General features: G+C 47.7%; 1 protein-coding gene across 2 annotated transcripts in view; it reads left to right on the forward strand.

Moving 5' to 3' along the window:
* ABL1 (ABL proto-oncogene 1, non-receptor tyrosine kinase) overlaps positions 1 to 23,547 on the forward strand; it is a gene marked incomplete at its 5' end in the record, with an annotated part of 95,107 nt that overhangs the window by 63,027 nt on the left and 8,533 nt on the right. For both annotated transcript variants that reach the window (XM_081103967.1, XM_081103968.1), the window contains 5 exons: positions 2,568 to 2,741; positions 3,496 to 3,791; positions 13,044 to 13,316; positions 20,851 to 20,935; positions 21,738 to 21,915. In XM_081103967.1, the coding sequence (XP_080960093.1) occupies positions 2,568 to 2,741; positions 3,496 to 3,791; positions 13,044 to 13,316; positions 20,851 to 20,935; positions 21,738 to 21,915 (1,006 nt within the window). The remainder of the gene's footprint in view (positions 1 to 2,567; positions 2,742 to 3,495; positions 3,792 to 13,043; positions 13,317 to 20,850; positions 20,936 to 21,737; positions 21,916 to 23,547) is intronic.

The raw sequence follows: 23,547 nt of genomic DNA on the forward strand, positions 1-23,547 counted from the left end.
AGCCAATCAGGAGTGAACATGCAAATTAACCCAACAAAGATGGCAGGTTAATTTGCATACACAGACGCCAAGCGGCCAGGGCAGGCGTCCACACTGCCCCAGCTGCTCCGGGTTTCTAGGCAGTGTGGGAAGGTGGAAAGGCGGAAAGGCAGCTCCTGGCCCTAACGAAGGCAGAAAGGCGGCTCCGGGCCCTAACGAAGGCAGAAAGGCTGCTCCGGGCCCTAACGAAGGCAGAAAGGCGGCTCTGGGGCCTAACGAAGGCAGAAAGGCAGCTCCTGGCCGGAGTGAAGGCGGTACCAGCAGCCAGGGGAAGGAAGGCCCATTCTTGCACGAATCTTCGTGCATCAGGCCTCTAGTATTTTAATAAAAAATAATAATTCCCTGCTTTAATGAGCTTTTTTTTTGTTATTGTTAATTGATCAATCCCTCATCACGACGGCACTAAATACACTTTGGAGCAGTGGTTCTCAACCTTCTGGCCCTTTAAATACAGTTCCTCATGTTGTGACCCAACCATAAAATTATTTTTGTTGCTACTTCATAACTGTAATGTTGCTACGGTTATGAATCATAATGTAAATATCTGATATGCAGGATGGTCTCAGGCGACCCCTGTGAAAGGGTCGTTCAACCGCCAAAGGGGTCGCGACCCACAGGTTGAGAACCGCTGCTTTAGAGCCAGTTTAAATACTCAGAGAGCAGGGCCTAACACATCACTAAGCCTTTTCCACATTTTAGGGGGTGGCAGTGTTATTAGACCCTCCTTTAAATTATCTGTGTCCCTGTGATTCATAAGATAAAATTACCAAGCATAGTAATGACATAATTTGGGATGCATTCTTTTAGAAAAACGATTCCTGAAGTTTACTTCAGTCAGTATACAAAAGCTAGAATTGAAAGATCTTCATTATCTATGTTCTGTTGGGTTATTCCAGAGAGTTTTTAAAGAATGCCCATTTTTGAAAGTTCTCCAGTCATGTTTCTGGAAGTTTAGCTTAGTCCCTTAGTCCTGGTTGCCTCCAGTGGGTTTTTTGTTTTGTTTTTAAGTGAACGCTGAAGAATCAGGCCTATTCCTTTTTTTTGTTGTTCTTAATCCTCACTTGGGGATATTTTTCTATTGATTTTTAGAAAGTGTGGAAGGGAGGGGGAGAGGCAGAGAAAGAAACATCAATATGAGAGAGACACATCGATTGGTTGCCTCCTGCACATTCCCTAACTGGGGCCAGGATTGAGCCTGCAACGGAGGTATGTGACCTTGAGTGGAATTGAACCCAGGACCCTGAATTCAAGTCTGCAGGCTGATGCTCTATCCATCGAGCCAAACCATCTAGGGCAGGCCTATTCTCTAGATGGGTGTTATTGCCCAAGAAAAGATATTTGGGTGTCCTCTAATTCCATAAAGAGAGAAAGTTAAAACAGGTTTGTTTTGTTACCATTTGGGTTTGGCTTAAGTATGTGGTAGATCCTTTCATTCTTTCAAATTAGAATCCGCCCCCCCCCCCTTTTTTTAGTTTGATTTCTTATTGTAGTTTCCTGAAATGAGTGCTCATATTTCATTCCATAATATCCTTACAGCTGTTAAGGTCCACTTGGAGTAGATTTGCTGGTTTCAAAGAACCCTTGTGCATGTTTGTCATCATCACAGAGAAGTTCTAGAGCGGCTGAGTGTAGTTCAAGAAAAAGAAAGGCAGAAAAAAACTTCAGGAGAAAACAATGAATTATTTGACCCTGTAGTGACTAATCGTAAATTATTAAAAGATGTTTATTGGTTTCCAACCTTTAGAATCTACCTATAGACAAAACAAGGAAGATTTTATTATTACAGAATAGAAGACAGCCAGCTTTCACAAGGTAAAAGAAAGAGGAAAGAAGGCCCTTTTGGAGAGTGAGCACAGAGTGAGGAAAGCTGGAAGGAAGGCGAGGATGTTAACATAGGTTATGAAGCAGATAGTTGAGAGATAGGTCTCCAGCTGGCAGAAAAAGAAATGTGCAAGTCTGTTACTGAAAATACAAAGGTAACCAGTAGTGGATAGCACAGGAGAGATGGGGGAGGGGCGCAGGGTTATACAGCTTATGTGTAGAGAGATGGAAATGATGGCCAAAAAAAGAGCTGTTGCCTCCAGGTGTGAAGGAGAGTGGATGGAAAATACTTGTTTTTCATTATAAACCCTTCTGTAATATTTGGTTTTTAAATGATGTGCATATGTTTTTAAATTTAAGAATGTTTTAAGGCAAGAAACTTCCCCTCCATATTATAACATAAGCAGAGGCAGACTTACGAGGATGGATTATTTCCAGTTCACTTTGAATTGGTGCATTTAAATGGCTTACACTATTTGGGAACACCACCTTGGAGTGCAAATACGTAGTGTTTTTCGCAAGATTTGGGAAAAGAAGAGTCCATTCTTTACACCACCTTTCTTTTCATATGTAAAGTGCACAGGCGTTAAACAAAATAAATTAGGAATGTATAATTTTGGAAATAACAGAATTTTTTGCTCATGAGAATAAAATTATTTTCCCTAATTATTTTTTAAAATTTCTTCTATTCCCTATTTCTCTTTCAGAAGCCCTCCAAAGGCCAGTAGCATCTGACTTCGAGCCCCAAGGTCTGAGCGAAGCAGCTCGTTGGAACTCTAAGGAAAACCTCCTCGCTGGTCCCAGTGAAAATGACCCCAACCTTTTTGTTGCACTGTATGATTTTGTGGCCAGTGGGGATAACACTCTAAGTATCACTAAAGGTAAAAGGGCTGTGGGCAGAGGTGGTAGTTGCAAGAGCCAGAAATTGGGTGAAGTTGTGGCTTGATTGTTCACCCCTTTGCTGATTAAAAGAGCAGATTTAAAGTTTGGAATGCAGAGATCCCCAAAATAGTCACTTCTCGTGAGAGGAGTTCCTGTGCAGTTGTCCTTCACAAAACAGAGCTTTCCTTCTTCTATCCTGAAAAAGATACCAGACCCAGAAAAACACTTAAAAAAAGTTTTTATTGATTTCAGAGAGGAAGGGAGAGGGATAGAGAGAGAAAGAAACATCAGTGATGAGAGAGCATCTTGGATCGGCTGCCTCCTGCAAGTCCCCTGCTGGCGATTGAGCCTGAAAGCCTTTTATGTGTCCTGACCTGGAATTGAACCAGTGACCTCTTGGTTCCTGGTTGATGCTTAACTGCTGAGTCACACCAACTGGGCAAAACACTTTTTTTTTTAAAGAAAAGGTATTTTTTTCCTAAAAAGCTTCTTGTATTAAGGCACTTGAGTAAACAAAACATAATAGATCTCTAAAAACTGAGGCTATACATTTATCTTGGCTTTCAGTACAAACAGGAAGCTTCATATAAAATGTACTCTTATACACTTAAAATGCATCCATTTATGTGGACTTGTTGAAATGAAGTAGGTATTTAGGAATTTGGAGATTTTTAGTAATCATACAAGACTAAGTGAGAATGCGCGAATTAGCCTGTGAAGCTGATGTGTCTGATTTGCTTCTTTTCTTCTAAGGTGAGAAGCTCCGGGTTTTAGGCTACAATCACAATGGGGAATGGTGTGAAGCCCAAACCAAAAATGGCCAAGGGTGGGTCCCAAGCAACTACATCACACCCGTCAACAGCCTGGAGAAACACTCCTGGTATCATGGGCCCGTGTCCCGCAACGCTGCTGAGTACCTGCTGAGCAGTGGGATCAACGGCAGCTTCCTGGTGCGGGAGAGCGAGAGCAGCCCGGGGCAGAGGTCCATCTCGCTGAGATACGAAGGCAGGGTGTACCACTACAGGATCAACACTGCTTCTGATGGCAAGGTAGGGGCCCGGCCAGGGGAGCTGATGGGCAGGTGAGGGGGTTATTCTTTGGCCAGGAGAACCCAGAGGTGTCCTGATGGCTGGGTTGATAGTTATTGCAACAAAACTCAACCAAGAAGGTGTTTGAAGAAGCTTTCAAGTAAACAGTAGGTATCAATTTATTAGCCTCTTATGAAAGACCCTCTATTGAGGACCAATCACATGATATTATAAGGACTGGTGTGGTTCTCTAATTTTCTTGCTGGACTTTTGTTGTTAGCAGTTTCATAAGATAAGTGGAATATCTGTTGGATTTCGTACATACCTCTTACATTAAGACTCCTCTTTGTAACAAATCTCTTATGATGGTAATTTATCCTCACTGAGGAAAGATTAGATAAAGATGGATATTTTAAAAGTCAAAAGCCACCTTAATAGCACCTCCCCAAAATAAGTCTGGTCCATAGCCTTCTGTCTATGGATAAAATCATGTTTGTGTATAGACAAAGTTTTTATACAAAAACGGGATCACATACCGTAGATTTGCAAACCCAGACTGGTTTTGTAAAGAGGTTGACATACTAGATGGTTTTGTCATCTTCATACAAAGGGTTTAAGAGCCCACAAAGGGAAGGGAGGATGAACACTCAGCAGTTCCTGCTGTGTGCTGGGGCATTTCATCTCGTAGTCAATCTTCAGGACAGATATTGCTGTAATCTGCATTTTTGCATTATGAATGGATGGTCAGAGGGATGACATTTCTTGCCCAAGATTAATTGATGGAATTAGGCTGCAACTCCACTGTTTGCTCAGTTGTTGAGGGTAGATAGATGAATTGTGGGGGTGGGTCCAGATGGTGTATGTATTCTTTAATTATATGTAATACATGCACATGGTTTGAACAAAATGAATTACAATGAAAAGTAATTTTGTCTCCTAATTTAGTACCCTACCCAGAGGCAAACACTGTAACCAGTTCCTTCCAGAGTTACCTGATGTATGTATGTTTACATTTGAAAAATAAAACAAACCATGCATATTGCACGGTGTTCTGCATCTTGCTTTTCCCACCTGATAATATGTTTTGGAGATTGTTTATGGCAGCACATTTTAGAGCTGCTTCATCCTTATTAATGATTACTAGCATGGATGGACCATCATATATTTAAGTAGTCCCTGCTGGTGGATGTTTAGGTTGTTTTCAATCTTATCTATATACTAGTGGCCTGGTGCACAGATTCATGCTCATTGAAAGGAAATTAATTAGAAGAAATATTTTAATATCGCTATTTGCCCTTTCTCTATAATAGAAGTGTCAACCAAATTCATGATGGACAATGACAGATCGAAACACTCATGTGCGATTGGTGCCAGCAAGTGCTTTATATGTATCGCACTTGCGTGAGTCAACTTAGCCTTTTATAGATATGGAATAAACTTGCTTAATTAGACCTGCTTTCTGATGTAGCTAAACTTTTTCCACCCAGTGAAGCACCCCAACTTGTCTTTCAGGTAATTGTCAGCAACACAGCAGTAAGTATCAACACAAAGCAGATTATTATTGTAGATCACGCAGGGAGAACAAAGTGTAGAATATTTAACTGCAGCAGCGTTTGACTATATTCTGCACAGTGAGAAAACCTAAAGTCATTTTCAAGGTCCACCATTTCTTAATTCTTTTCAGTCAGGTCAAATTTCTAAACTTTCTAAATCTCTGTTTTCCAGCTAATGAAAAGAAAATAGGATTTTACCAAGTCTCCTACCTACCTACTCCAGCACTTCTGTGAGGATCAAATGAGATGAGGCACGGGAAAATGCTTCACAGACATTTGGTTAAAGTGTAAAATGTTTGCACCTGGCTATAAAGCAAGTCATGTTCCTGGGCTGAAGAAACTGCAGGGAGGCTAGTCGTTGCTGGAGAGAGGAAGCCGGGCGCTGCTACGTGACATCATTACCCAGCTCCCATAGCGACCGTTTTCGGGCTGGGCTGGGCTGTGGGCCAAATTTTACGCCGTGGGGTCTCTGTGGGGTCTCGGCAGTGTTGGCTGTGATTTACTTGGTGGGCTGTCACTCCTGGGTGGTGGCAGGGCCTGTGTCCCACTTGGGGGAAGCCGAGTGTTGCTTTGTCCGCGCCAGGTCCGTGGTGCCATTTCTTTGTAAATGGCCAGTTCGCATCACCGCAGCTCCGGCATTGAGCGTCTGCACACTGGTGGTCAGTGCGCATCGGTGCACTGGCAATGCAGACCTGGCACCCACAAAACAACACCTGGCTTCCCCCAAGTGGGACACAGGCACCACCACCACTCAGGAGCGACAACCCACCAAATCGCAGCTGATGCTGCCAAGACCCCATGGCACAAAATGCGGCCCACAGCCCAGCCCAGCCCGAAAACGGTCACTGTGGGAGCCGGGTAATGACATCACGTAGCAGCGCCCGGCTTCCTCTCTCTAGCAACGACTAGCCTCCCTGCAGTTTCTTCAGCCCAGGAACATGACTTGCTTTATAGCCAGGTGCAAACATTTTACACTTTAACCAAATGTCTGTGAAGCATTTTCCCGTGCCTCATCTCATTTGATCCTCACAGAAGTGCTGGAGTAGGTAGGTAGGAGACTTGGTAAAATCCTATTTTCTTTTCATTAGCTGGAAAACAGAGATTTAGAAAGTTTAGAAATTTGACCTGACTGAAAAGAATTAAGAAATGGTGGACCTTGAAAATGACTTTAGGTTTTCTCACTGTGCAGAATATAGTCAAACGCTGCTGCAGTTAAATATTCTACACTTTGTTCTCCCTGCGTGATCTACAATAATAATCTGCTTTGTGTTGATACTTACTGCTGTGTTGCTGACAATTACCTGAAAGACAAGTTGGGGTGCTTCACTGGGTGGAAAAAGTTTAGCTACATCAGAAAGCAGGTCTAATTAAGCAAGTTTATTCCATATCTAGAAAAGGCTAAGTTGACTCACGCAAGTGCGATACATATAAAGCACTTGCTGGCACCAATCGCACATGTGTGTTTCGATCTGTCATTGTCCATCATGAATTTGGTTGACACTTCTATTATAGAGAAAGGGCGAATAGCGATATTAAAATATTTCTTCTAATTAATTTCCTTTCAATGTGCACGAATCCATGCACTGGGCCACTAGTGCTATTATAAATAATTAGAGGCCTGATGCACGAAATTTGAGCATGGGTAGGGTCCTTAGGCCTGGCCAGCGATCAGGGCCCATCTGTAGGGTGACTGGAGGGGCAATTGGGGGGGCCCTCGCTGGCACCCACCTTGGCCGGCCTGGACCCCGCGGGCTGGGTCAGCTCCTGCATTGAGCATCTGCCCCCTGGTGGTCAGTGCACCTCATAGCAACCTGTCGGTCTACCGTTCAGTCGGTTTGCATATTAGGCTTTTATTATATAGGATAGGATTTTCTTATAAGGTGGCTTTTAAACCTTTAAAAAAAAACTTGGCTTGCTGTAAAATCACTACCAAATACATTTGTAACATACTCATGAAACCCTGCTTACTCCTAATATATGTAATGCACTCTGATATTTTGTATGCTTCTGTTTCTTTTTTTCTTAAATTCTGGTCATAATCTACTAAATTGATTCCATAGACTCCCTAGTGGGTCATGCCTTGCAGTTTGGAAAAACACTGCACGTACTACTTTGTGTACAGTGGAGCATATGCAAGTTGTTGCTAGAACTGGTGGAAGGGAATGTATATATACATTTGTGTGGATATCACCCACTTACCTTCTGTGGAGATTGTACAAATGTGCTTTCTTACCAGCAGGGTATAAGAGAACATGTTTTTCCTCACCCTCCTCAGCAGCACACGTGTAAAAACATCTCTCTGATTGGTAAAGCTGGTATCTTGTTACATTTAATATGCAAGTGTCACATTTTGAATGATTCCTATGCCTTTTACTAAATGCATCTTTTCCTACATTTCTGAAATACACCAAATTTACATATATATTTAGGTCTGTTGATCTCTCTTCTTCCATTGGTCTTTCTGTACATGTGCCAATACCAGACTTTTACTTTGTAGTGCTTTATAATGTTTTAATGTCTGGTAGAGCTAGTCCCCTCTTCTTAATCTTTTTAGCATTTTTATGATTATTCTCAAATGTTCATTTGTACCATCCATACAAATGCATATAGTGTATACATATATATGCATATTTAATTTTTCTACCTGTACTTTTCGCATGTGTTAAAGTCCTTTGACCAAAGTCCTGCTGCCAGTTTCTGATGCTTTTCATCCCGGCAGACATCTTTGTGCCAGCACTGTGGTTTGTGTGGCAGACAGCATAGTCGCTGTTGATGTGCGACGAGATCAGTCTCATCAGCTTGTTTTTCGGGACTTGTCCCAGATGTGGAGCTAGGACCTTCCATTCTACAGATGTAGGCCCTTGGAAACCTTGCCTTCAGACCACACGGGTGCCTTTTTAATGAGTTAGAACAGCAGAGTGCACCTAAAGGAGGTGATTTCTTGCAACTGACACGTTGCTTCCCATCTGTGCTGTTCATCCAAGGCAGGCCATGCTGCATGGTCATCCGTTGAGGTTTGTATTGAACAGGGCAGTGGTCTCTTCTCCCTGGATGTTTAGTCAGCACCCTTGCTGGCAGATGCAGGCAGGCATGATCTAGTTTGACAATTCAAAGGGAGAGAGCAAGGCCTACGTGTAGGATGCATGACTTGCAGACTCTGAGAGTCAGCCGATGAAGACAGCCCTCCGTCTAGAACAGTGGTTCTCAACCTTCCTGATGCCGCGACCCTTTAATACAGTTCCTCATGTTGTGGTGACCCCCAACCATAACATTATCTTCGTTGCTACTTCATAACTGTAATTTTGCTACTGTTATGAATCGTCATGTAAATATCTGATATGCAGGGTGTATTTTCATTGTTACAAATTGAACATAATTAAAGCATAGTGATTAATCACAAAAACAACATGTACTTATATATGTGTTTTCCGATGGTCTTAAGCGACCCCTGTGAAAGGGTCGTTCTACCCCCAAAGGGGTCGTGACCCACAGGTTGAGAACCGCTGTTCTAAAAGCTGGTGTGCGCCAGGGGTTCCTTTCACTGCAGGTGCAGCACAGGACACTCATTTGATCAGGCACTACCCACCACTGGGCAGCTCATCAAAGGCCTCGGCCTCTGGCCCTTCTCCCTCCCTGACAAAGACCTCCCTTTAGCTGTTTGCACCTGGAGGCATCTTGGCTCCCAGGGTATTGGGCAGCCATCTGCAGAGGCTCCGCTCTGAGGGCTGCACCTGGGGGCTGTGTTGGGTGGGGTCCTGCTCCTGGAATGCGTGGAGCAGCATCAGAACAGGGAGGGAGGTTTCGCAGTGCCCGACTGTGGCTAGGCACTGACAACGCTGCTCGCGCAGAGCGTTGCTGCAGTCCTTTCTGGATTTCCAAGAAGAACATGGAAGGTTGGTAGGAGGGACAGGCTGGGGCTGAATAAGTTTAATCTTGATCTTCAGAAAACAACTGAATTTCAAAGATTCTTCTGTAAGACTCCAGAGGGTTTCTTCCGTCTCCACCCTCTTGGCTCCGATTTGCCTCTCCGTGTGCTGAGCTCTCCGCAGCAGTCGCAGCCAGGCAGCCCAGGGCCACCAGCTCGGCCCAGCGCCCAGGGCCAGGGGACTTAGAGCTAGACTCTTGAAAGGCCCCCACCAGACTGAGTCACTGCTGTTTCCTTAGTCTTGACAGCTTCAAAATCTTCAGATCTCCTGGGCCTGGGATGTCATTCTTCCATGCTTCCTCAGAATTTGTGATCCTCTGCCAACGATGTGGAATTAGACACTGATTTTTATTCACCACCCCCTCCAAATCCTCCTTAGTGCTTCTGGTTGTGTCTTCACGTTAGTTCTGTGAGGTGCCCTGTCAGGTTCCCCAATTTCTTACAGCCCTTGATGGAGTCTTTTCTTTGAAGAGATGCCCAATGACACTTATTTTCTCAGCCTGCTGGAGTGGCAGGTGCAGGGTGACAGGAGTGGAATTTGGGCTCACGCTTTAGCGGAGGTGGCAGGATGGGCCAATATGTAATTTCTAGAATTTTAAGATTTATGTCCCTTGACAGAGGCTTGGCAGGTGCAGGCCTCTTGGTGAGAAGCCTGCTGAACCTGGCTGGCCTTCCCTTTTGGAGGAGCCTGGGAGCGATGCTGAGCACTGCTGAATTATTAACACTGCCCGCGAGAGGCTCTCAGGGGAAGGGCGCTCCTGGCCGAGAGCCTGTGAACAGGACACCTACGGTGGGACTCCAGGGTCAGGCGCCGCAAGGGTACGCGAGTCTAAGCTCTGATAAGCCTGGGAGACGGCTGTCAGGAGGAAAGCCGTTCCCGTTGAGTTTCTTTGACAAGCCCTGTCTGTCGGGTTCCTGATGATCCGGAAGAAGCCTAGCCCTGGCTGAGCACCCAGAGGTTTATGTAACCGGCTGCATAGCATAGTGACGTGCCATTCATAATGCTAATTTCCCTTCTCTGAACATGCCATGAATTCCTGATGGAGATTACTCGGGTCACTAGCAAAAGCTGCTAAAAAACTAGAACTAATCAGAAGGAAGCCATCAGACTTCTTGACTGTTAGAAGATGGCTGTGCAGTGCATTTAAGGAAGAATAATTTTAATACTTGATAAGTGTCGGTATATAAATTTTATGTTGAAAGATGAACTGAGTCACAGGGTCTGTAAATTTAATTATTGAAAAGGGTGAAGTTTGTCCAGTCATTGAAAGCTCCCATAACTCTGAAATGTCTAACCAAGGAGCCTGTGAGGGAATCAAATGACACCAAGAACAAATTATACATGAACTAGGGCTTCGGGAGCCATTAGCATTCTGGCAATTGAGGGAGTGTGATCTTCGGGTTGGGGAGCACTCCTTTTGAGCCGAGGCGGAGAGAGAGGTAATGAGCCGGGCCCCAGGTGACCTGCCTGTGCTGTGCCAGTGATGTCCAAGGTGGGGGTGCTCTGAGTCCAGGGAGTGCCTTCTCGAACGGCGCGCTCTCTTCTCACCATTGCTTGGTAGGGAGGGCACTGTACGCTGAGCTAAGCCGAGAGAGGAGGGCGTGGAGCCTCGCAACCTGAAGTAAAGTATTTGCACGCCTGGCAGACTTTTCCAGAGAGGGGTGGGGCTTTAAGAGCTGTCCCCACGTCCCATTGGGTCTGTGACCTGCACTTGGGTCGGGACTAACACTGATGGTGCTGTGCAGGCTGAGGGGAGGCTCAGCAGGCGGACTGCGCTCCCCAGCCCCGGCAGCACTGATCTGTTCAGGCGTCTGAGCGTGTCACACGGCATGTCCCTAGAGCAGGTCACTTCGAGGTGCTCTCAGGCATAACAGTGGGGCTTCTGGTGGGCCGCCTCCTTACCCTCCAAGGTCCTGCCATTCGAGGCACCATCTCGCAGAGGGACAAGCTCCCCAGACCTGTGGAGTCTTTCTGGATAATTCCTGAGTTGCTCAGAATTTTATCTTTGTGGGGTTGCTACCCAAAGATTGTAAATTATAAACCTGTAAGCTAAAGTTTGCCATTGGTTTGCCTGAGTTTTAACACTTCGTTTACGTTACCTCTCTAAGCAGCAAAAAGAGAAAATCTCCTTGTTGATGAATCTTATTTAATATCCTGTTGAGGGTGATGGAAGGGATCAGCTTGTGTATTTGTCATTTCCTTCCTTTAAAGCACTTTCTCTGGTATCACAACATCCGAAAGGAGTGGAGCGACCGTAACCAGCAGCCAAGGCCTTGGCCTTGCCCTGTGTGCTCAAGCCTTTCCTTCCCTTTCCTTCCTTGAAGTAACCAGAGGTTACAGCCACAGCCGACTGGTCCTGCTCCTCTTTCTCTCTCCTGCCCCAGGCATCATCTCTGTTCCAAGTCTTCAGTCCTCCCTCCCACACCTTTGCAATTTGAGCAAGTCTTACGAACACCTAGTCGTGATTTTGAGTATTCTCTCTGCCTTCTTCAGGATGGTGGGCTGGCCTGGGTGAGCCAGTAGATTCAGTTGTGTGCCTGGAGTCCACATGTTCTGTGGGGATTTTAATGTGGAATTGATTCCCTCACCACATCACTGAAGCAGAGAGAAGAAAAAGACAGCTGTCGCCATCCACGTGGCCCTCTGCCTCCTTCCTTTGCCTCCCCCATCTCTTGTGTCTAGATGAGAACTCCTGGTGGCGGGTTCCCTGCACAGCTGCTCACCGCTGCACATCTCAGAGAGGGACTCGCGTGCACTGGTGTCTGAAAGCCGCCTGACTTCCTGTGTGGAAAAGCCCGTGCGGCCCTCCGCGGCCTGGCTCTCCTGAGGCGCGCTGACCAGCACCCCACGGGGCCCGGGGCTGGGCCTCGCGGGGCTGGGCCTCTGATGCTTCTTACTCGGCCCAAATCCAGGAAGTAGGAATGAGAGGACATTTATGCTTTGTTCAGTAATTTTCATCTCTGATCACTGTTTAGTTCTAGATACTTATATAATTATAGGTAATAATGATAGGTTTTAATAAGCATAATTATCCTATATAATAAGGCTAATATGCAAATTGTCCCCTCAACCGGGAGTTCGGCAGTTCAACCAGGGGGTGGAGCCAGCCAGCCAACCTCCCCCATTTCCTCCCCTGGCCAGATGGGTCCCCATCAGGGCAGGCTGGCCGGACCCCACCCATGCATGAATTCGTGCACCGAACCTCTAGTTTTTAAATATTTTCTAATCAATACTTTTAAAGTTCTATCCTTCACTACTATAATCAACAACTATTATCAAGTACCTATTAGGTGCTCATTCTTGTTCTCAACATTGGGGCTACAGGATAAAAATGGATAAAAATTTTAGGGCTTTGCTCTCATGTAGCTGGCATTCTAGTAAGTGGAGACAGACCATCAACAAGCCGATAAAACAGAATTATCAGTCAGTGGTGAGTGTGGTGCAGAGGAGTAAGACAGGGGATGTGGTAGTGCTGGGTGGTGACTTTAGGTCTGGTGCTCAGGGAAGAATGTTTGGACGTTTACACTGGGCTCAGGATGGCAAGAGAACCAGGCATGTGCTAGTGAAGGTAGGCAGGTGGAGGGTTTCACTCAGGAAGCGGATGCAGTGGCCCGGGGGCATCTTATTGCATCATTCTGCGTTAGCCGGAATTGTCATGCACGTGATAGCCTGGGTAGCTCTTGGTCCTCTGTGGAGAGCCCATTATCTGCGGGTTTGCTGTGCATACATTAAGGCTCACAAAGCCGGTTTGCTGGAGCGGAGTTTGTATTTATTCTGTGGGCTCTTTTCCTCAGCTCTACGTGTCCTCAGAGAGCCGCTTCAACACCTTGGCCGAGTTGGTTCATCATCACTCCACTGTGGCAGACGGGCTCATCACCACTCTCCACTACCCAGCCCCCAAGCGCAACAAGCCCACCGTGTACGGCGTGTCCCCCAACTACGACAAGTGGGAAATGGAGCGCACAGACATCACCATGAAGCACAAGCTGGGAGGAGGCCAGTACGGGGAGGTGTACGAAGGCGTGTGGAAGAAATACAGCCTCACGGTGGCCGTGAAGACCTTGAAGGTAGGCTGGGGCCGCGGGCTGGGAGGCCGAGAGCCTCCTCCGCGGGGCTCAGAGAGACGGCGCGTTGTCTGCAGGTGTGCGGAGGGGCCCTTTCCAGGGGGCTGCCGGCTGCACACAGGGCTGAGGGGTCCGTGGGTGCCGAGGAGTTGACGCGTGAGTCTGTTATCTGTTTCTTTGCACTTTGAGTCACGCTCATAATCTCAGTGTGTTTCCACATATGGTGAGGGCTGAGAAGGGCTGTGGTTTTTGGTGTAAAAAGATGAGTCATTTGGAGAAGTTTTTTTCATTCGATGGCCAGAGTCTTTTAAAGCCGTGGGTTTCCGTTCTGTTTGTGTGGCATTTGAATCACTTCCTATTGAGAGTTAAGGGAAGGAAGGAAGGAAATAAAAACCTAGTTTTGAAAGGAGATTTAACCAAAATGCATTTGACATTTCTGTGGGTTTTTGTTGGCAGCTTTGAAAAGCAAGTGCTATTTGTTTCTAAGCAGGTTCTAGTTCTCTTTATTGTGTGTCCGGACTTACGGAATTAAGGACACATTAAGGCAGCGGTTCTCAACCTGTGGGTCACGACCCCTTTGGCGGTCGAACAACCCTTTCACAGGGGTCGCCTAAGACCATCCTGCAGATCAGATATTTACATGATGATTCATAACAGTAACAACATGACAGGTACGAAGTAGCAACGAAAATAATTTTATGGTTGGGTCGCAACATGAGGAACTGTATTTAAAGGGCCAGAAGGTTGAGAACCACTGCATTAAGGCTTCTTACTAACGTGGATCACCTGCCCCGCCCCCTTCTTTCTTGTTATCTGTGACTTTCATCCTCTCTGCTAATGTGAAATCTGTGGCGTTTCCAGGCAGCTGTTTTCCTTTTGGAAATCTTTAGGATGCCCAGGGAAGGAAGTTTAACTTGCAGCCTTCTTCCCTGTGTGATCCGCGCTTTACCTATGGCGAGAGTGTCCCCTAGTGTTGACCTGCATGATTTTCACTTGTTTTAAGTGAACTCCGACTACGCGGGCGGACGTGTGCACAGAAACTGAGAGTCAGCCCCTTTTGCAGCTAAAGGAAAGGAAAAGAACTGAAACATCCACTGCTGAGAAAATGGACCCACTATGTGTATGCTCCTCAAACGGCCGTCAGGCGCACGCAGCGAGACTGTGCAGCCCAAGCACTCGCCTTTCAGGGACTCCGGCACTCTCCTGATAGCCTCACTCAGAGGCACAGGAAGGTGGAAATGACGATTTCTGATTAATAAAAAGCGATGCTTTAGAAAAAAGGTCACATTCTTTAGGCCTAGCAGCCAAAAGAGCTTCCTGACACTATTCAGTGTGACCCCTGAGATCTGTCCTGGGGCCGAGACTGACATTTGGGTGTGGGGTGGTGGTGGTGTGGTTCAGGGTCACCTTGTGGACTCCTGTGTATTTTCCAGGTGGGATTTTTAAAATTTAATAAGCATTTATGAGTTCCTTACTTTTGTTTGCCAGACCCTGCGCTTAACACTGGGGTTGTGAAATGAATTAGACAGAGGTCTTCACTTCAGGCTAGTCTAGGTAGTTAGGATGGTCTAGTTAGTAGTAGGCAATCTAGTTAGTAGGAGAAATGAGCAAGTATATCAGTAATCGTAGTGAGTGTGACAAGGACCACGTAAGGTATGAGCGTGGCACTGTGTCACTTCACAGGAGTGAGCTCTGCTTGGCGGGGAGGAAGCATGGAGGGAATCGGGAGCTGGGGCCATAGTGGAGGTGCAAGCCCTGGCCAAGGGAGCAAAGGTCAGGAGAGACAGGTGGAGGGCAGAGAGGGCACAGCCAGGGGGCTCGAACCCGGCTGAGGAGCTGGGCTACTATCCTGGAGGCAGTGGGGCCCCTTGAAGGGCTTGATGCACAGGAGTAGGACGATAGGATTTGTGTTTCACAGAGATGGCGACATTGGTGAGCCCTAGAAAGAACTAAACAGCCATTGCCCTGCCGCTTACAGACCAGGGAGCACAGAAAGGGGTGTGTGCTTGTGCTGCAGCACCTCCATTTAGCACTCAGTTGCGGACTTGGGCCAGGGACACTGGGCCTTGACCTGTTAAAAGCCAGGGTGTCACCCACACATTTGCCAGGATTTGCAGAATGAAACAAGGAAGACTAAAAGTACAAAATACGCTGGATTTCAGTCCAGGCAAGGCTTGCGTGAAAACTTTAAAAAGAGGTAGCACGCCTGCAACTTGAAATGTGAGGGAAGCCCAGCTGGTGCTGTGCTGGTGGTTTCTGAGCAGCGGAAGAGAGGGTTTCAGAGGAGGGACTTCTGTAACTCGGTGGTGCTGGTAGTTTCTTATGCCAGTCAATCAGAATGATCTGGAATGTGCTTGTCTAATGACTTATTTTTAAACTTTATTATATGCTTTTAATGATTTTCCCCAAGAGCCTTATTAACTTATGGTCCCAAGGTACAGGATCCAGTTGCATGGAGTTCTGTGAGCAGTCATCCCAGTGGTAGCCATTTGGGGAAAGGAAAATGCATCATTATCTTGAGGGATGTTAACCCAAAACATGGTACTAAGTGACTAAATAAATGGTCCCTCCCTCCCCCTCACACTGCATAAAACATCTCTATGTCCCCCACTTATCAGATAAGATTAGTGTCAGTACTTCGAGCATTTATCTCCACTGTAGAAGTTGAGGACTTGGAGTGGACTCTAAGTGGCAGTGCTGGCTGACATTTACTGAGCTCTTACCACGTGCCTGGAAGAGTTCCGAGTGCCTTGCATATATCATCTCAGTTAAACCTTACAACAACTTTAAGAAAAGGGTAGTACTATTTCCACCATTTAAAGATTGAAAAAACTGAAGCAGAGGGAGTTTAAGTAACTGGGCTGGATCACACAGTCAGGAGGGGCAGAGCCGGGCTTGAAACCCAGACATCCTGCTTCCAAGCCCAGTGATGACGATGTTGGCACTCAGGCTCTTATTCTCCATATACCACAAAATACATACATAAACCACGGTTATGCATCTTAAAAATCACCTTTCCCTCTCCCCATTCACTTCCCTCATAGACGGTAGCCATGATCTGCCTTTCTCTTCAAGACTCCTTGGAAAACCTTGCCGCCCTCAACCAGGTGGTCCTCCGCTCAGTGCCTCTTCGTGCCAGACCCCAGTGGGCCCCTAAGTCAGTCTCTTCCCTCATCCCTGTCCTGCCAGGGATGTGTTGTTGTATTGTTGGCCCCTCAAAGGGCACAACCCGCAGGGGGAGCAAGGCCCTACATTTAACCATGACTCCTCACTGAACCTTGGCCCCTATACCTTCAGGCATAAGGAAGACCAGAAGAAAGCAGGAGAAAAAAAGGAGGTACTAGGTTGACCCCTATGGGTGGGAAACTGGAAATACAGAGAAGGCTTACTGATGGGGAACTACTAGTTTGAATTTTGACAATATTCAGTAGGTCATAGGCTTGACTTTACCCTTGTTAATGGCAGGATGTGCCTAAGAGGACCAATTGTCAGGTACAAAAAGCCCCAAGTTTCACAGGAGTTGTGTTCCAAGTTAGTTTGGAAGTCAGTTTTTTCCTGTGAAACAGTTGTGTAAGTTATAGAATTTGGAAAAGACTGCTGTTAGTCTAGTTCGGATGTTATGATTGAATCATAAGCTAACTAATTTACCATTAAAATAGTGGAACATAATGTTGTTATATGTTGACTTAAAATTGTACCCAGTTCTTTACCTATTTTTCAAACAGGTAAGGTATGCACAGCCTCCTCCTTGATTTTTGTGTCTTTCCAGAAATAGTCCGCGTGTGCATGATTTTCAGCCATGTGGCGGCATGCTGTAGACGCTGCCCCGCACCTTCTGTGTCGACTTCTCGTAACTTGACGGCTGTTCCTTGTCATGCACGTCAGGTTGTCGCCTTGTGTGGCTGTGTTTCAGGACGTACCGATCTCGGCGGGCATTTGTGTTCTTTCCAGGACTTGACTGTTACAAGTAGTGCCACACATGCTTCCTGTTTGCACATGCGGCTGAACGGCCTGCTGGGTCAGCTCGAGTAGAACCACTGGATCGAGGGCCACGTGCATTTACGGTGGTGACCTACTCCCAGGGGCTCCCAAGGAGCACGCTCTTTTGCACGCTGCCGGCGGTGTTGAGGATGCGCGGGCCTCCTGTCCCCTCACCAGCTCAGTGTGTTGGGTTGTATGTGTGTCATTTCCCCCCAGGAAATCGGTTCTATTGGAGAGCTCCAGGAACGAGCGGGAGGAAGGGCTCTCCGGCAGCACTAACACAGGACAGTCCTCGCAGTGGCTCTCTGGCTTCTCCAGGGGCCGTGCACCTGGAGAGGCCGCGCAGCGGCGCCCACTGTTGCCGTGCGCACTGGGCCTGGGCGGCGTCTCTCCTGGCTGCGAGCTAGCCTGGATGCGGCGGCAGCCTGTGGGGACCAGCGCCCTGGGCTTCCTCTGTGAGGTGCTTTCCTGTGGGTGTTCGCTTGGGCTTCAAGTCCCCTATCTGCTTTGTGCCCCACCTTCCTCATAGAGCCGCCTGCCCCAGCCTGCCAGCGTTTTAAACGTGTTGACCCCAGTCCACCTGATGGGTGAAGGATGGTCCTCCCTGTGGTTGTCACCCTGCTCACCTAACGCGCCAGAAATATGTGGAAACGGATCTCAGACAGAAAGAAGCCCTGGGCCAGGGCCGGGGTCCTCACTCAGGGAAGCAGTGAGCGCCCTAAAAGCTGCAGCAGCAGGACGTGGAGCCATTTTTAAAACTTATTTTTAATGACGTAGAATACGCACTCATGGAGGTGAGCCAGTGAGCACACAGATGAAGCGGTTAGAACGTACCTGAGAGAGGGTGAGTCTGGGAGAATGTACCTGTGAGAAAGACAGAAACAGGGTTAAAGAGCCAGCCCGTCGTAGAGACAAGCAGTGTATTCAGTCTCCTTCTCAGGAGTGGAGGCCAGCTGTTTTCATAGTAATGAGCGTTCCGCTGGCGGAGTGCTGACCGCGGCCTGGGCACTGCACGGGGCACTGCATGAGAGGACGCTGCTGTTCTCTCCTCCTGTAGACGCGAACACGGCAGTGCGTGCTGGCCTCCGTGGGATCTGTCTGTAAGTCACTTGTCATGGGTCCACAGAGGCAGAGCCTGGTCGGCAGAACTCGCCAGCGTCTCTTAACCAAAAGTTCACGCGCACCTGGGCCGGGCCAGCAGTCCTTGTGAAGAGAGGCCGGGTGACCCTCCTCCCTAACAGATGAGCCTGAAATTCACCCTAATTAATCTGAGCAAGTTTTATTTTACTATATAAATGGAAGAATTCTCTTCAGAAACATGGTGGGAAGTTTTTAATGGAATTGAAGGAATGTAAATGTGGCAGGATAGCATCAGGGACAGGTCACCTTACCATAGCGTCATGCAGTGTGCGTTAGCAGTTTCCATGGAGTTGAAGCAGGTGAACCAGCAGAGGGAGACAGGTTCACACTGACTGTCCTGAAAGGAAAACAGCCCGGGATTGACGTGTACTGTCCACACAGGTGCAAGCGTGTGTTTGAGTGAATGAAGAGAGAAAGGCTGGCAGAGAGGAGGGAACAATACAGCCTTTGGAAGTTGTGTTGTTCTTTTGTTCATGCCCAAGTCTCAGGATCTAGAACATGGTTCTTTTAGAGACAAGCCAGTAGCTATAAGAGCAAGTGATGTCTCTGAAATTATTTTCCCTGTGCGTGGTTTTTTACATGGCATTTTAAAATAAAAAACTCTGCGTGTCTAGAAAACTTCATGGGAGAGCTACTTTTTGAACATATTGTTGGCCAAGCAAGATTCTTAAAGACCCTGGTCCTACATGAGCAGCATTGAGTCTCCGGTTCTGGCAGGCATTCGCTCTTTGCCATGAGCCTGTCAGCGGGTAAATCAGAGCACTTCACGCCCAGAACAGCACGGTCGGCTGAGCATGTTAAGGAGTAGAGAGGACTCGGAAGAATTAAACAGCTAATGGGGTGGCAGCAGGGATGAGTCCCTTTCCCCAGATAGCTTGACACAGAGACTACCAACCATGTTTAATTGACATTTAGAGCAGCTCGCCATTCTTAAAGAGCAATAAGTTGTTTCGGAGTTTCATTCTCACGGCCCTAATTAAGCACAGTGATAATGGGCTGGCACATAACTCATCGGCCACGCTTCACTTGTGAACACAGTAGACCCAAAGCAAGGGAGCGCTGAGAGGCCGGCTGTCCTCTGGAAGTCTGCCCTCAGGAATGTGCAGTCAGGTGAGGATGGCATCAGATCTTGGTCTCCCGAAGGGGCAGGAGGAATCTAGTTTTCAAGAAGTCACCCCCATCTCCCACGCACGCTTTCTCTTCAGTAAAACTCACACTCCATGTTGAAACTGGGAGGGTGGCGTCATTGCCTTTATAGCCAGGTTCTCACAGCAAACAGACCATGTCCTTTACCGCCACCTGCTTCCTGTGTTGTAGACAGTGGGTTCTTTAAGTGAAAAAGAGGTTTACCGGACAGAAGCCACAACAAGGCTCTGGTCCAATAGGGTCTACCACAGGGCCAGGCGCCGCAGCGCTCCGCACTGCAGCTCAGAGCAGCGATTTCAACCCTTTCCATCTCACACATAACCAGATTACTGAATTCAGCACACCAAAAAGCATATTTTTCTGCCAATCTGACCCAAAAAAGGTATAATTTTGATTCATTCACACCAGACAGCTATTTTTGTATTGGTTGTTGTTTGTCATTTTTTTATTTGACAGTCTAAGGGAATAGAGGTCTGTGCCCTTGACTAAATAGTCAGGTATTGCATGTTTTAAGAATTCTTGCAGCACACCGGTTGAAAATCGCCAGCCTAGACTCAGAATATGTGAGGAAATGCAGAAGTGTCTTACGTTTGCTCTGGGCATTTGCTGATGTCTGTCTCCCCTCGGCATTCGGATGCTGCGAGCTTGCTGCCCTGAGGATGGTTTTGGAATCTGAGTAATGGACCTGGCAGAGCGGTGGCTGCTTCATTAAGAGCCCACGACACCGCATTCTTTCACAGCGTCACGTGCTCTGTTTCTGCCGTATTTTGAGACATCGTTCTTCTTTGGTAACCCGGCACCTTTTGTATCACCAGGGTCTCTTCTCTTAAATCAAAGACACATTTCAGATTCTTTTTTTTTTTTTTACATTATGCATGTTAGGACCCCTTGAAAACTCGCCGTTCCTTAGGGAACTAGTACCACGTTTGTGGCATTTGCCTGTACACATCTCCCTTACCCCCACAAACTCCACGAGGTGATGGAGACAAATATGGCCTGTGCCACCAGAAGCAAGTCACCAACATAAACAGGCCAGCCCAGATGTGCTGCCCTGGGGGAATCCAGAAGTTCAGCACCGAGGCGGGGACTTCTTGGTGCTGTTGAGGGGATCAGCAGCAGCGGTGGAACCTGTCCAGAGCAGTGTGGGGTTGAAACTGACTGGCCAGGGGATTGTTCATCGAAGCTCCAGCTCGTACTGACCATTCACGCCGCACCTTCCCACTCAGACACGTTCCTTGCGGAGATCATTTCACCACTTTTTTTCCTGCAGGAGGACACCATGGAGGTGGAAGAGTTCTTGAAAGAAGCCGCAGTGATGAAAGAGATCAAGCACCCGAATCTGGTACAGTTACTTGGTGAGTGCGCGCGATAAACCCTCGGGGTGGTGCAGGTGCCGTTAGAGCAGAGGTGAGTGGCTGGCGAGAGTTTGGTTTGGACATCTGTTCCCTGCCAGCATTCAGCCATTGGTAAAGGAGGCCTTTGTGGGATTGTGTGTGTCGGGGGGTTTGTGAAAGAGAGAATGTTATTGCTTTAAATTGATACCTAAAAGCATTCAAATCTCAAATTGGCTTCTGAAACTTAAGAATTTTTTTTGAAGTATGTTTGTATTGATGTCAGAGAGGAGTGGAGAAGGAGAGAGAGATAGAATCATCAATAATAAGAATCATTGCTTGGCTGCCTCCTGCACGCCCCCTTTTGGGGATCTAGCCTGAAACCTGGGCATGTGCCCTGTCCGGAATCAAACCGTGACCTCCTGGTTCATAGGTTGATGCTCTACCACTGAGCCACACTGGTCTGGCAAAACTTAAGAATTTTTAACGTTTCTCCACTGAAGTGATTCTGTAAGTAGACATAGCCATCAGACATAACCATTGAGGGTAAACTAACAACGATTTAGGCTGTTGGATGTGGGCCTGGCTTTGCTTCTGAGCTCACTGATAGCCTCTTCCTGTGAGTTCATTGGCTTGGGAGGGAGACAAGAGCATGAGCACGCCCCCCCCCCCCCCCCCCCCAGCAGCACGGCCTCAAGTCATGTTAGAAGCTGCAGCAGAGTCAGCATCCGTTTCGGAAGCGTTTTCCTTCAGTGCCAGTCCTTTCTGACCCTCGTTCAGCGGGGAGTAGAGCAGCACCCTGAAGCCCTCAATGTCTTGTTGCCAGGGGTCTGCACCCGGGAGCCCCCGTTCTATATAATCACTGAGTTCATGACCTATGGGAACCTGCTGGACTACCTGAGAGAGTGTAACCGCCAGGAGGTGACGGCCGTGGTGCTGCTGTACATGGCCACGCAGATCTCGTCCGCCATGGAGTACCTGGAGAAGAGGAACTTCCTCCACAGGTAGGCGCCGGGCAGCCTCCCCTCCAGCAGCCTCCCCCCAGAGCCAGGGAGTGAGCGGGGCGGGCAGCCTCCCCCCAGCCAGGGCGTGAGCGGGGGCCGGGCAGCCTCCCCCCAGCCAGGGCGTGAGCGGGGGGTCAGGCAGCCTCCCCCCAGAGCCAGGGAGTGAGCGGGGGCCAGGCAGCCTCCCCCCAGAGCCAGGGAGTGAGGGGGGGGGGGCAGGCATCCTTCTAGAAAAGCCCAGCCTCTTCTGGCTGGCAACACAGTAGACCTTGAAACAAAGGCAAACACTGAGTCCTGACACACCCGGCGGAAGGCCAGGCCTAAGAAACACCTCACTTTGGAACCGTTTTGAGCTAACTAGAAGATTAAATGATTCATAAAAGGCGTCCTTCCGAGCAGTCGCAGCTCCCTCTGAAGTGGATGCTCGTTGTTCCTCAAGCCGGACGTGCGTCCTAATGGCCTCTTCCTGAGGCAGCGGGCATTGCTTGTACACACATTGGCGGTAATAGCCAGTGCGTGGGTTTTGTTTCTGCGTGGGGTTGGTTTTCCCCCTCCCTGCTCTATTATCATTTCATTCTCCACTTAAGTTGCTGTCATCTGGGTCAGCAGTGTTTCCACAATTGTCAGAATTGTGTGTCTGTGGTTCTAAATGAAGCGCCTTTACTGTTTTAAAGCCTGGAGTGTTTTGACCTTCAAGTGTGCCACAATTATCTTGGTCTTCGCATTCTTTGGTGGTGGAAATGGCTTCCTAGCAAAGTGACAGCCAGTGCAGGACAGAGCTGATGGGCTTTGCCGGAGTCTTTTATGCAGGATGCTCTCCATGCCACCGTGGTGACCTTTCCTACCCAATTAACGAGTACGAAACCCGCACAGGAGATTTCACAGTGAGGGACAAGAGGAGCATGTGTGAAGTGCTGCGCTTCCTTGTACGACGGATTTTCTATGCTCCACGAGACCCTGATTCAGATGCGCTTGTCACTCAAGAATGTGAACCCTCTGAGGCTGCAAATTGAGATTTCCTGACTTCTGGTTTGCCTTGCACAGCAAGGTCCATTCCCTCTTCATTCAGGCAAACTTAAAGTCCTTTCCCAAAATCCTGCTAGGCACAACTCTTCTGTATTTAATTTCCCTCTGATGCTGCTGATGACGCTGTCCTGTGCAGCCATGGCTGTAGCTGCTGCCTCGTCTCATTGCTCCATTCCTGTTTGCCTGTGATTTTATCGCTAATGTCCTTGAACCAAAGATTAGACTCCTAACTCCCTGGTAGAATCAGGAGGCAAGAGGAAGCCGATTGAACGGGAGAGAAGTTTCAGGAAGCATTGGATAAGCATCAGGAAGAAAGAGGAAAGTAGAAAACACAATCTGGGTGAAGGATGCTGCGGGCTTTATTTGATTCTGTCCTCCAAGTCTGGAGAGTACAAGCGGAGACTCACTCGGCTATCCGTTTCTCCCGGCTGAGGACCGGCCTTTGGTTTTGTTCCTGGCATAGAGCAGAGACAGCCAGACAGACGCTTTAGGTGACACTGACCATTCTCTAGGCACCAGTGGAAGCACTTTACATAGTAATGAATTATCACTCACAACAACCCTAAGAAGTAGGCGCTGTGATTATCCTTTTCATTTATGAAGAAG

Source organism: Myotis nattereri, assembly GCF_964212035.1.
Source record: "Myotis nattereri genome assembly, chromosome: 12".
In the NCBI taxonomy this organism is placed as follows: Eukaryota; Metazoa; Chordata; class Mammalia; order Chiroptera; family Vespertilionidae; genus Myotis; species Myotis nattereri.